Source organism: Sardina pilchardus, chromosome 5 (genome assembly GCF_963854185.1).
Source record: "Sardina pilchardus chromosome 5, fSarPil1.1, whole genome shotgun sequence".
Classification (NCBI taxonomy): domain Eukaryota; kingdom Metazoa; phylum Chordata; class Actinopteri; order Clupeiformes; family Clupeidae; genus Sardina; species Sardina pilchardus.
Window position 1 is genome coordinate 8,109,746 of NC_084998.1, and position 14,499 is coordinate 8,124,244.

At 50.1% G+C, this 14,499-nt stretch overlaps 1 protein-coding gene across 1 annotated transcript in view; it reads right to left on the reverse strand.

The window, feature by feature from the left end:
- The window catches only part of LOC134079756 (serine/arginine repetitive matrix protein 3-like), a 61,205-nt gene that overhangs the window by 24,243 nt on the left and 22,463 nt on the right, over positions 1 to 14,499 (reverse strand). Inside the window, exon 2 of the mRNA XM_062535833.1 lies at positions 9,112 to 9,413. Within this exon, the coding sequence (XP_062391817.1) occupies positions 9,112 to 9,401 (290 nt within the window). The 5' untranslated portion in view covers positions 9,402 to 9,413. The remainder of the gene's footprint in view (positions 1 to 9,111; positions 9,414 to 14,499) is intronic.

Sequence of the window (14,499 nt, forward strand, 5' to 3'; positions counted from 1 at the left end):
CCCCCACCTCGTCCATACGAGGCATGGGGTAAGGGTTAAAAGCAGAAAAGTTATCCAGTTTTGACAGGTCAGTGCAAAAACGCAGCTCCCCGTCCTTCGTAGGGGGGAGAACAACACGACTGCACCACTCACTATAACACCCATCTCCAGCCTGGCCTGCACCTCCAGTTGCAGCGCGGGGATCAGTCGAGCTGGAAACCCTGGTGGTGGTCTGCTGGATGGGGTCTGGAGAAGCCAGCCGGATGTTGTGCGAGGTGACCTCGCTGGCCTTGCGAAGCACCTCAAATGGTCCTTGCCATTTCGCCAGCAGACTCTCTGACGACGGCAACAACAGCAACGCCCACTGTCCAAAGGAGAAAGTGTGACTGCGTGCATTCCGGTCGTACTGAGACTTTTGATGCGTCTGCACCTGAGCCAGATGTTCATGGGCTATGACGCCCATCTTGTTCCACCTCTCCTGCATCAGGACATATCCCACGATGTTGGTGGGTTGGTGAGGAGCGTCCTCCTCCCAACTCTGACGGAGAATGTCCCATGTGCCTCTCACTGCCACTCGACTCATCCCACCGCTGCCACCAAATGTTAAGGGTAGACGTGGTCGGAGCGGTGTGAGGTAGTTGGAAATAGCACTCAGAAAAAGGATGAAATATGATGGGTGATTTATTTTCCCAAATAAGGCCCAATGGGCAAAAATAATAAAGAAATGTTTAACAAAAATACTTTTGATAAAGAAATTAAATAGACTTGGTAGTCAAAAACAATCCTTCAGAAAAGGCAATGAAATACAGTCAACTGTATAGACTACTTGTACTAGCCAATAGAATCGGGAGTATTCTCAAGACTTACGTCTCCACATCAAGAACTCTCCCTACTGCACTGAGCGCACCAGTTTTATTTCTCATTAGGTTAGTGCTTAAAATTATTGTTTTACTGATAATGTTACTATTCTCCCTAGTTTGTAATTGTTCACTGTTAATTTAATTTGTATTGTTATTTATTTGTATGTCGCTTTGGACAAAGGCGTCTGCTAAATAACCATAGCCATAGCCATAGCCATAGCCATAGCCATAGCCATAGCCATAGTTTAAATAGTTCGGACCGCACCCCTCCAATTGGACCAAGCCAATATACAAAACCTGAACAGGGGTGTTTACCGGCCGAAACATACTAATAAGCTTAAAATAGCTCAAAACAATATTCTAAGGAACTAGAAAATAAATACAATACTTAAACAATCACTTGCTGCGGTTTGGCATAGACAAACAATATAAATCAGCACAACTAAACATAATTACAATATAATTACAAGTGATTGGACTTCCACATGACCCAGGAAGTCCAGGAATGTTTTTAAACAGACAAGACGCGGCATTCACTCCTTTACAAGACGCGACAATGGACACCGGTAGGACAAACACGTAACGACTTGATGATGGACCTGATTCTTTGAAACTAAATAAACGGAACATTTATGACAGGACATTGTGTGGTTATTTTAACAGTCGAGATGTGATTGAATGGAGAGTGTTTTAAACTGTCAGGAGTTGTGATGTTAGGTGTAACTTTGCGTACGCCTCGCCGTAGTGTTTGATTGTAGGCCTATACATGTAACAGCTACGGGAGAAACGGGGAAGGGTCTGAGGAATGACATGTATGACTGATGATTGTAAACGGTTCAAGGCTAAACGGGAAACATAGACACATTCAACAAACATATACACGCAACCCGACATAGACAACGAACATACTCAATGAAGGCAGTACCGTACTGCCGTGACGGTGGCTACTCGCCCCGTCACAACCATCAAGTCGGAAGATCAAAGCCGCGGACACCCTGCGTCTTTGTAGATAGCCCTGAGGCCCGCAGAGAGGCCAGCCCCCTCGGACACCGCGTCCCCCGACGTGGACGAAGACGGACGCTGGGTCGGCATGACGATGACGGAGGGATGCTGCGGTCACCTGGGGACAAACCAGCGCTGCTTTCTGCTCCTGCAGGCGGATTTTGTCGCAATCTGCCACAGCACAGGACGAGCTCTGACGAGCTCTGTCTTTTGTTGGGGGGGGGGGGGGGAGCAAACAGAGATTAGCACTCTGTGCTAAAAGAGATACGCTAGCAAAAATATCAGAAGAAAGGGTAACGGGACTCACAAGAGGCTCAGACTAAGCCCCCTGTTTTTCCTTCCTTTCAGCGCCAAAGCCGCGACCATGGATACCGAACACATCAACCGAGCCCCCCGACCTGAAATTCCATTTTTTAAGATTCCCGGTTTCCTCAGTCTCAGCCCAACAGGCCTGACCTTAAACTACCCGTGAACACAACACTGTCCGTCTCCGATGGCTGCCTCCGAACGCCCGATGCCCCGTCTCTCTCTCTCTCTCTCTCTCTCTCTCTCTCTCTCTCTCTCTCTCTCTCTCTCTCTCGGCACTAATCCCTCACAGTCCCGCTCGGCGGCGGCCTGACAAATTATCTCCCCAAACGCATGTTCCCTCAAATGAGGAATTGAAAGTCAATTTTGGGAAACCGAACCCATTAATACTGAAGAGTTACGAGCCGCTGCCAGGGTATTGATTGCCCATGTGACATGTTAACGGCTAGACGCGACGGCATCGCCCTGTACATTTAACAGGGGTGGGGTGGGGTGAGTGCGTGCGTGCGTGCGTGTGTGTGTGTGTGTGTGTGTGTGTGTGTGTGTGTGTGTGTGTGTGGATGCGGTGGAGTGTGTGTGGAGGGCGGAGGGGCCATTGAGGACTGCAGTGGCAGCGTGATGTGTAGGGGGAGGCAAAGTGCTATGCTCGCAAAGTTGGTTCCTGGACCCGAAACTGTAACGCACACGCGCGCGCGCACGCACACGCACGCACGCAAGCACACACACACACACACACACACACACACACATATAGTATGTACACATTCTCTCTCTCTCTCACACACACACCCCCACAGACACACACACAATTCTGATTACACGGACTGATTGAACAAATCAGACGAAAAAAAAGGGTGAGGAGTCAGACACAGCCTCCATTAACACCAGCCTGTGGTGCCATTAATTGCCCCCCGTACCCTCTACTCCTCTCCAGCCCCCGATGGGCTATCGATCGGACACACACAGCACTTCTGATTAACCCCCTTTAATAACACAGCGTCCGTGCGCTGCCCCCTCGCAATGCCACATGTGTGTGGCGCAAGGGGCGTCCGCTGAATATTGCATGAACGCCGCCGCGTGCCCCGCGCTGCGAAGGAAACGTCGCTCGAGCAGAAACGCGCGCGCGAGGGGCCCGAGGGGAGGAGAGCGAAATAAACGAGAGGGGCGAACGAGAGTCGCTTTTTTAAAACGTGTTTACGCCTCGTGGCGTGCAAATGTATGTAAAGGGGGCACAGCGCTGCGAAACGGCTGAGTCGCAGTAGCGGCGCGGCAGCTGGAGAAAAAAAGGGGCGGAAAAGGCTGAATAATGCATTTGATTGTACACGGTGGAAACGGCGGAGACTTCAGAGGGGAACGCTCCGCTCCGCTCGGCTCGCCACAATAACGGAGCGCTCAGAAAACCGCATCAGGGAAAGGGGGGGGGGGAGAAACGTCTCCTGCTACTCTAAAATCATCTGCCCGATAAAAAAAAATCTGAAATGAAAAGTGCTAAAGGGGTCCAGAATTACAAGGAGGCTCTGGGACGGCATGAGATATAATTCTTTAAAAACAGGCCAAATCTTCCGGAAAGTGCTTAACCGTACACGATGCAGCAGACCGAGCTCAGGCTCATGTTTTATACATTTGAACTCTTCCTCTGGTCTTCTCCAGCTGAGGAGGAGGAGGCGGTGACTCAGTATGTGAGAGGTCTTGTCCTGGTATGTGTAGAGGGCTCTGGGTTTGAGCCAGGCTGCAAATTGCCTTTAAGCCAAACACTGAATTTTCTACTACTCCCACAAATGGAGGAGGCAACGAGGCAGCCTCTATGCATAGAGCACTCTGCCACTACCACGTCAATATGAGGTATTAACTATGAGGTACCTTTTCCCAAATCAGTTGAGAAACACTATCGGCAAAGTCTACCTAAAGCTAATTTAATAACTAACTTTAATAACTAATTTGCTAGCTTAAAGGGATATTCCGCCATTTTTGGAAATACGCTCATTTTCCACCTCCCCTCGAGCAAAACAATCGATATTTACCTTGTTCCCGTTCATCCAGCCATTCTGTGAGTCTGGCGATACAACTTTTAGCTTCAGCCTAGCATATATCATTGAATCGGATTAGACCATTAGCTTCTCGTCTGCTAGCTTCATGTTTAAAAGTGACTAAGATTTCTTGTAATTTTCCCATTTAAAACGTGTCTCCTCTAAAGTTAGAAAGTGCAATAAGACCAACTGAAAATGAAACCTGGCGTTTTTCTAGGCTGATTTGACATGGAACTACACTTTCATCTGGCGTAATAATCAAGGCAACTTGCAAACGTACCATAGGCGCAGTGATATCGTATGCAGCATCTGAAAATAGTCCCCATAGACAACAAGCAGTAGTAGTGCCAGTAGTATGCAAGTTGCCTTCATTATTACGCCAGATGAGAGTGTAGTTCCATGTCAAATCAGCCTAGAAAAACGCCAGGTTTCATTTTCAGTTGGTCTTATTGCACTTTCTAACTTGAGAGGAGACACGTTTTAAATGGGAAAATTACCAGAAATCTTAGTCACTTTTAAACATGACGCTAGCAGGCGAGAAGCTAATGGTCTAATCCGATTCAATGATCTATGCTAGGCTGAAGCTAAAAGTTGTATCGCCAGACTCACAGAATGGCTGGATGAACGGGAACAAGGTAAATATCGATTGTTTTGCTCGAGGGGGGGTGGAAAATGAGCGTATTTCCAAAAATGGCGGAATATCCCTTTAACTTTATTCCCTTCCATGTTACTGCCCTAATGTAACCGTTGTTGCTAGCATGTCTCCTCCTCATGCATGTAACTGCTGCTTCTGCTGCCCGTGCTACGGAGCACTCCGCCAACACCGCCACGTTTTCCATCGCTAATAGCACCTTCATGCCAAATCGGATATTCAGAAATTCCGACCGCCGATAGTGGAAAAACGACTTGAATGCAAAGTCGGTTCGGCTTCTTTGCTTGGAGACTCGCGCGGAAGTCTTGTGCCCCGAGGTATCCTACTTAAAGTCGCTCTCATACTGTATTCTCCAACCACGGTGGCCTCCCTTGCAACAACACAAGAGGCAAATTTCACTCTCATTACAAACAGGCAAGGTCATTTATCACACTTTTTTCAAAGGTCGGGATTTTTAAAGTCGGGGTGCTCCGAGTTGACGGTCGGCATAAAGGTAGTATAAAAGCCGAATGCTGTCTCTCCTGCCTGTGCTACGGCTAATAGGAGCCCTCCCCCACCACCACCGCCATGTTTCCCCTACCTAAAGGCCGAGTGCTGTTCCTAACAGGCACACGCTGTTCCTCCCTTTGTGCTACTCCCCGTGTTCTTCCGCTCGCTCCAAAATAGGACCCAGTAATGGAGAGGGACAGCTCACTCCCTCCTTTATCCCTCCGCCGGCTCCCTTCTGGAGAGGGACATCTCACTCCCTCCTTTATCCCTCCGCCGGCTCCCTTCTGGAGAGGGCCTCGTGCCGTGAGTGGGGAGACGAACCTGCAGGAGGAGAGGCCGAGTGGAGGGGTCAGGGGAGGGGGAGGGGGGGGGGGGGGGCTTGTTGGCTGTCAGGCCCGGCGGAGCTTAACAAGCAGATTGTTTCAATTGCCTCGGCTCTGGCTCCCCGATGGAGGCGACGGCGCTCTTGGTGGACAATTACACCCGCGCCTGCTCCTTCTCTCTCTCTCCCTTTCTCTCCCTTTCTCTGTCTCTCTCTGTCTCTCTCTCTCTGAAGTTTGTTTCTGACTGTGTGTGCTTCTGTTCTCAGTGTGGGTACCCTTTTGTTTTTCTTTTCTGTTCTCTCTCTCTCTTGCTCACTGAAGTTTGTTTCTGTGCGTGTTTCTTTGCTGTTCACTTTTGTGTATGTGTCTTTCTGTTCTCCGCGTGGGAACAATTTTGCGTTGTTCTTTTTCTTTTCTCTCTCCCTCCCCCTCTCAATCTCTCTTTGTCACTGTGTACAGTATGTGTGTGTGTGTGTGTGTGTGTGTGTGTGTATTGTGGCTACGAGAGGTTGAGCACAGTGCATGAATATATGACTCCAAGATAATGTATAGTCCAGGGGGTGTTTTTCTGCATGATCTGTCTGTATGATTTGAATATACAGTATACAATACCCTTTTTGTCAACGAAATGTTTCCCTGTTGCCTGCTCCAGGCTCTGCTACTACTCCTGTCTGCTGGTGTCTTTGTAAACGAGCATAGCCCCAGGACTAGCATGAAGCCTTTAAATCCACAGCAGATGGAGAAAGCCTACAGCAGTCCTTTTAATTCATGCTAATGCCTTTCACCCACCCACCCGCCCCACACACAGATCCCTTAAACCTTTGGCCTACCTCCTCTGTTATCTGACAGAGTTGGCCAAATTAGGCAAACAAACATATCGTTACATGCAAATGACCTGTTTCCAAGCCCCACCCCCCATACACACACACACACACACACAACTAATTTCCCCCAAAAAAACAACTTGAGCAATGAGTTTGTCTTCTGCCCAACCTTACAGCTAAAAAACTCACTGTGACTCAGAGACTCCACATCCATCCATCCATCTCTCTCTCACGCTCTCTCTCTGTCTCTCTCTCTCTCTCTCTCTCTCCTCATTACCGGACCCCCTAGCCTCCACTGCCATCCTGCACCAGGCATATGGCGCCTTTACATCACTCTCAAATCGGGGGTGTGGTGTGGTGAGGTGGGGGTGGGGGGGGCAATTAGCCCACGCGGAGGAAACGGCCCTGGCAGATGGCACTGCTGGCCTCCCCGTTTCTCTTCGTCCAGCCCCTGCTATCGGGTCCATCAATCTGACGGCCATTACTGCGGCGGAGACGTAATCAGGACTAGTCCACTCTGGAGCCGCCGAAGGCAGCAGACAGGCCGCGGAGTTATTCACGTCACGTCACGGAGAGAGAGAGAGAGAGAGAGAGAGAGAGAGAGAGAGAAAGAGAGAGAGAGAGAGAGAGAGAGAGAGAGAGAGAGAGAGAGAGAGAGAGAGGGGAACGGCTGGACGGTCCTCCTGCTCTGGAGCCGCGGAGGACAGTGATGGAGTTGAGGACGAGGCCGGAACAGCTGGAGCAGCGGGGAGAGGGATGGGAGAGCCGCGTGTGCACTGAAGGATGTGGCCATCGCTCTGAGTGAGGAATGTGCCGCAGGCAGCAGGCTCCAGAGCAAAGGGCACACTCAAGATGGGAGATCTTCGCTTCATATTTATATCCCCGAACCAAACATGAGAACTGGTCCCAGATCAGCTGAGAGATGTAGGACTGTTTCTCATCTCAAATTCATCTTTCATTTCATTAGTTTTCACTCCGGAGAAATCTACATGACAATGCGAATCAACTGCGAGTTGTCTTCATTTTCTTAAATGAACACAATTACGTTTAAAAAGGCAAACAACTAACCACAAATAAGTGTTGCTGCTCAAGTTAATGACTGCTTGACATTGTTTGACATTGTTTACGAGATATCCATATGGGATGTGTTGACATACTGTACTTTTACCTCAGTAATCTGAGCTGATAAACATTAAAAGCGACATCACTGGCTTGATATGGCGCTCGGTTCAACTGATAGTGTTTGTGTTTACCGTTTGTGTTTACCAGTGTCTCTCGCCTGGCGGACAACTCTCCAGCCCTTGCTGCGCCGACGCAAGGTCACCCGGCTCGCCGCTAATTAGCGTCACGGCTAGCCTCCCGCTTCCCCTCAAAACACACTTTGAGTCGCTCAGCTCGGAGCCTGAGCGGATCAGCGGCCCGTCCATGTCTGCGAGCGAGGAGGGATTAGCGCCGACGCCAGTCACGCCACAAATCCGCCCGAGCCGCTCGCAGTGGCAGCCGCCGTCGCGCATCCACCGATTTAGCGTTACGGGAAGAAATGCTAATGAACGAGGGAAAGAGGAGAAGAAGAGGGAGGAGGAGAAGAAGAAGGGAGGGAGGGAGGGAGGGAGGGAGGAAGGGGGAGGACGTGTCCTTCAGTGACTCGTCTTCCTCGTCGCGGTTATATCACTCAGGGAGAGGGAGAAACGGCGTCTTTTTGTTGGTGTCCGTAAAAACAGAGGAGCTATAATGAGCAGCGAATAAATCCGCACTATAAACACGTTTATGAGAGAGGGGGGGGGGAAAAAAGCAGGAACACGACTAACAAGGCTTTAATGTCAAACATTCTCGGCGAGAGTTTTCCGTGTTTAGCTGGCTGCCTACTGTGTGGGCAGAGAGACACGAGAAAAGCTCAAACAGATGATCTATCTGCACACTGCCTGCCACTCCTGTTGTGCGAAGCGGGAATGTTAGCGAGCGATCTTATTTGGCGACACAAAACCCATCTCGTAGTATCTCGCCGAAGAGATAACAACCTTACATTGAATAGCTCACCCTTCTCTGTCCTTATCTAACCTTTAATATCCCTCTTCTCTTCCTGCCCACCTCTCTCTCCGTTTCCCTCCGCTCCCTCTGTTCTTCACTTTCTCTATCTCTCTCCCTGACTCTCTCTCGCTCTGTTTTTACTTCTTGTTTCTGGTTTCTTTTTGACTGAAAATAAAGGAAACTTTAAAGTCAACCAGTCTCTCGGTCTCTCTTGCTCATCTCTCTCCCTCTCTCTCATCTCTCTCCTTGAGCAAGGCACCTAACCCCTCACTGCTCCCCGAGCGCCGCTGGTTGGGCAGGCAGCTCACTGCTCTGGGTTGTGCGATTCACCTCACTGTGTGTTAACTGTGTGCTGTGTGTTCACTAATTCGGTTAAATTGGGTTAAATGCAGAGAACTGAATTTCCCTCACGGGATCAGAAAAGTATATATTCTATTCTATTCTATTCTATTCTCTCTCTTTCTCATCTCTGTCTCTCTTGCTCATCTCTCTCTCTCTCTTTCTCATCTCTCTCTCTATCTCTCTCTTTCTCATCTCTCTCTCTCTCTCTCTCTCTCTCTCTCTCTCTCTGTATCTCTCTCCCTCTCTCTCTATGGGTGTGCAGTAGTGCTGTAGTCTCACCCTTGCTCCTCCATCATCTCCTGCAGCTCCATGCATTTCAGCTCCACCCTCCTCTTGCGCTCGTGGTCCAGGATCTCGCGGTGGGCCTGCTGCTTGACCATCACGGGCTCCGCCGCCCGCACTCCCGCTCCGGCCCCTGCCGCCGCCACCACCGCCGCTCCCACCGCTGACCCCTCCTCCTCGTTCTCGGGCTCCGCGTCGGACTTGGGCTGCACCGCCGCCGACACCCCCGGCTGCTGGGGGAAGCCGTTGGCATCCTGAGGGGAAGGCACCCGCGCCCCATCGTACATGGCCACGGCACACTGCAGGGGCACAGAGAGAGAGAGAGAGAGAGAGAGAGAGAGAGAGAGAGAGAGGGAGAGAGAGAGAGAGAGAGAGAGGGAGGGAGAGAGGGAGAGAGGGAGAGAGTGGGATAGCAAAGGTTAATACCGGTGAGGAGACATATCGACTTTCTTTCCAGTTTTCGGTATTAGGCCATTAGCGCACTCACTGGACTCCTATTGACATACTGAGAAGAGAACACACTGAATTATACACACATCCGTTCAGTCAAGAGCCGACACACGGGGACTCCTCGGTGGAAGGAAGCCGAAGTCTCGGCTCTCCTCCATAAACCATAAACAAAAAACAATAAACACCAACAGAGACGCCAAGGGAGAGGAAAATAAGAGCACAAACGCAGCTCTGCTAGCACTCCCCCCCCCCCCTCTTGTGATGCGCAGCGCAGCGCAGCGCTGTGAGGTTCTGGCGCTGAAGCGAGCTCCCTGACACTGACAGTGATGCTTGCGGATGGGAGGACGCCGTCGACGCTTCTGCTCTTAAGCGCGCCGAGCGCCGGAGAGATTTTTGGGATGGCAGGCAAACGCTGCGACACGTAACCACCACCACCACCAGCAGCTACCCCAGAGTCCTCGCTTTTTTTGGACGCGTCAGCGGCAAGTGACTTAAGAAGAGCAAGTGGGTGGTGTGTGTGTGTGTGTGTGTGTGTGTGTGTGTGTGTGTGTGTGTGTGTGTGTGTGTGTGTGTGTGTGCGTGCGTGTGTGACAAGAGAACATCAACATCCACAGATTATTCACGCTGTATGAATATGCTCTGGCTGGCGTCGACAAAATGAAGCCAAATAACACGTAACCCTGGGCTACTGCCGCTCATCAGAGCCCTGACGCAACACGGACGAAAAAAAAAAAAGACAAAAACAATGCCATCTGTAGTTACAAATCATACATCGGCGGGAATACAAATGTGAAATTACAAAGAGAGAATAGAAATGACATTGTGTGGATCCCATGTTGAGGGAGGGGTTTTTGACTGTGCTGTGGGGAATAGTTTTGACTTGACTTGACTACCAGACCCCCCAAAAATGTGCTGTCACCACCTTGGTGCACCGCCCAGAACAGTACAGGACTAATAGGCTCATTTCTCATGGCGAGGACTTGAATGAAAACCCCACCCGAGTCGCTTAATCAATGCCACTGTCAGCAATGCCTGGGGTTTATGACTATTTTACTCACAGCAATCAGCCGTGACATTACACACGGCGCTGTAACAGTCTCGCATAGACCGCTTGTTAAGTGCACCAACAATTAAACTTGGTCGTAAGTATCTACAGACAGTGGAGGCGGACGCTTAAAACAATGTGCGGGTGTTAATGAGTTGTTTACTGGTGGAGACGATCCGAGTCTCAGCGCTGGTAAATGGACTCTGCAAGGTCATGCTGCTTGGCACTGGAACAGGTGGCAGGGAAGCGGGCGATATCATTGCTGCATACATTATTCTGCAAATTGCCACTTTGAAAGCCTGTGACTTGCATCATCAATGCATGCCAAAAGATTGTGTCCACCACAGCCTACAGACAGCAGTACGACTTCGAGTAGCTTTTTATGTCAAGGCCCGATGGGAATTAGCCTGGAAATCTCAAGAATTGAGGCACTCCTGTATAAAAATAAAAACACCTTTACTGATCACTGGCTACATGCCAACGTGTTTTCGACTATTCCCTCTTCATCAGGGCACGTAAAACTAGCACAGGTGTGCACATTTAGAGTGTGTGTGTGGGCACAGGTAGAGAGAGGTGAGAGTCAGTCTGGAGATTACCTGGAGACATGTTTTAATTTGTTGACACATAACGCTATTTTTCAGTTCTGTTGTAGGCTCGGTCGGTAAACACAACACGCTGCAACTCAGCAGTTCACTCGGTGGTCACCGCACGACCAAACGGAGACGGTGCGGCGGGTCAGCAGCACACTCATCTCCAAAACAGACGGCAAATGAAGCTCACTTCACTGCTCCAGTGAACAACTTAAATGTCAACCAAGGAGATGCCCCCGGAGAGATGACCCCTGGTGTGACCATTCCTCCGTCCCCTCTTCCACCACAGCGAGTAGCACGGCAGCACGCTCTGCTATGATTCAGAAAAAGGCAAAGGAGAAAAATCCGGTGCTTTGCCGCATGGCAATTAGCCGTGCTCGCTTGGCACATTCGTGTCGGAGCCCCGTGCGTTGCCCCCGGCGACGCGGGCATCCCAGCGAGGCCATATGTCACCTGCGTGGCCCGCGGGCCTCCACCTGGCCCAGTCGCGGGAGGAGGAGGAGGAGGAGGAGGAGGAGGAGGAGGAGGAGGGGGGAGGAGGTGAGGTGGACCTCAGAGGCTCGGCCGCCACAACGGAAGTCCCCGACAAGGGCTGGGGACAGACGCCACGATCCCTCATTAAAGCAGACGAGTCACAACAGCGTGATAATCACATCCACGGCACGGCTCATTGCTCCACCATATAGCTCCTCAGTAACTCAATTAGTCTATGCAAACAACATGACTCTTGTCTAAGTGACTGTGTTCACTTGCGGCAGAAATCTGTTTTCCTACATGCTAAGTAAATAAGTGACTGGTGCTCTATTTATCGAATCCATCCCCACTATTCTCAGAGTCTCTTGCTCAAAGATAACAGTTATATTTTAGCGTCAGGTTACATCAGTATTCACAAGCACAGCCTGAAATACTAATACAAAAATGCTACTGTACGTTGTTTAAACTTGGGTGCACTGCTTCGATTAAAACCAAATTGTTTTAGCCCTGAAAGAGTAAATGGACAGCCAATTCTATTATCCACAATGAAATGTGATGTAGTCCTCCTTTAAAAGTAAGCAAAGCACTGCAACTTTAATGAACTAGCAGCAAAGGCAAAACCACTACAACAGAGCTGCAGTAAAACATGAATTAGGCTTCCCCTCTCCTTGGTTTACAAGTCCTCTCTTGACTGCTCACAGCCTATCTTATGAAATAAAGTCTTGTTGTTTGTGGTACCCCTGAGAAAGCATGTCTTGTTGCAAGGGGTATCAAAGTAATTATACGCCGCCAAGTCTGTACATCTCTATGGCTGTGTGGTCCCTCGGCTGCCGTCGCTACACTTTGTGCTGACGCCACCATCTCTGGCAAACAAAAACAAGCAATTTTCCAGGCAGCCCAAACAACTGCCTCCATAACAATTAATTTCAGGGGCGTCATAAAGGGAAAAACTCGCTGTGCACCATCTTCATTCTCTATTCACAGCACACAAAGGATTTTAACAGCAGTTTTTTTTCCCCCACTGCACTTGAGTCAAAACCTGGATTATCCAAAATCGTTAATTAACTTTTATCGGCCACGCAGGGCGCCGTAGGAGGCGAGCAGTACACAGGACACAAGCTGCGAGAGGAGCTGAAAAAACAGAATCTTGTCAACTGCCGGTGTTCATTTGCAACTAAAAAGAAGCATATGGTAGTATATCTAACAGTATATATACACATACTACATACTAAAGAGTAGAATGAAAGCAGAATTAGCTAGAAACCAACAGATCGTCGACGTATGGCATGTGCGAGGGCTTCTGTTGGACTGCTAATGTGAGGCAGCTCGATTTTCCTCGCCTCCCACGGCCATCTTGATTAGGCCTGAGTGGGGGGTCCAGCCTGCGAGAGCCTTCAAGAAGCAAAACAAGACTCTTATAATAGCGCATTTTCATCCGCCCTCTTTGCGAAACTCCCCCTGCAAGCAGCCGTTTATGTAGCTCGTCTCGGCCGTTTGAAGCGCCGCGAGATGACACCGGCATTAATCAGCGGAGCACTTCGCTTTCCCCGCCGCCGACGGCGAACGAGCGGGAGCCACAGGGGTGATCACACGGAGGAAGATGTAAGCACTGTGAAGATGTCCATTTATTGCTCGCTCCGCTCGGCCTCATCCGCAGACGGGCGCGGCGCGGCGCCGGGCCGGACATATATCACGCCGATTGTTAGGAGTGCCGCAGGCGAGAGTCTGGGGAGAGGCCTCAAGGACCGTCTGAGGCACGCCACGAGGAAGTGATGTCGGAGGGATATACGACCGGGGAGGAGGTGGCCATATTTCAAGGCCCCTCTGCCTCTGAGTGAGCGCATACTCGTAGAGACTTCTGCACTGCACTTTTTGGAACTCTCACTTTGAGGCGTCATCCTCACACCTGGTGATCATGCGCTACACTAAATGGCTAAATGACACTAAATTATGCGCCACTAAAATGGCCGCCTCTGACCTGCTCCTTAGAGGAGCAGTAACAGGCCATAACCGCTCCTTTGTGTGTGAGAGAGTGAGGCTACTGAGGAAAAGGAGTGAGAAAGAGGGAGAGAGAGATGGAGAGAGACAGTGTGTGGGTTCAAGAAAAACAGAGAGATGGGCTCAAAGGGCAGACAGACAGAGAGAGAGAGAGCGAGAGAGAGACGAGGAGAAAGAGAGAACAGGAACAGACCTGCTCTGTGAAGGATCAGTGAAGGCTGACATGAGGCGGTGATGCTAGTGATAGCGTGAACAACAGAGTAAGAAAGAAATGAGAATGAGAGAGTGTGTTCATAAGAGAGAGAGAGAGAGAGAGAGAGAGAGAGAGAGAGGGAGGGAGAGAGAGAGAGGAGGGGGGGGTGCTGGAGGAGCTGAGCTACTGTGCTTCAGGTGTCTGCAAGGAGTGGTAGGAGGACATGCATACAGACAGGGGCACACACAGGTTATAAAAAACAAGCCACGATACAAAGCCAGCCTGAGAGAGAGAGAGAGAGAGAGAGAGAGAGAGAGAGAGAGAGAGAGAGAGAGAGAGAGAGAGAGAGAAAGAAAGAGTGGAAACAGGCAGCTAGTGCCCACGACAGGTAGGAGACGTGCCGGAAAAAGCCCCGCCGGGCCATTCATTTGCAGCCCAACATTTCTCTTCACATGGCCTTTGAAAGGTGGAGAGCTGAGAAGGAGGGAGTGAGCTGGTGTGACAGAGAGAGAGAGAGAGACAGCCGAGAACGAGAAAGAAAGAGAGAGAAAGAGAGAGAGAGAGAGAGAGAGAGAAAGAGAGAGAGAGAGAGAGCGGCTGTCAAAAGGGTAATTACTCCTCTCCTCACGGTGGTA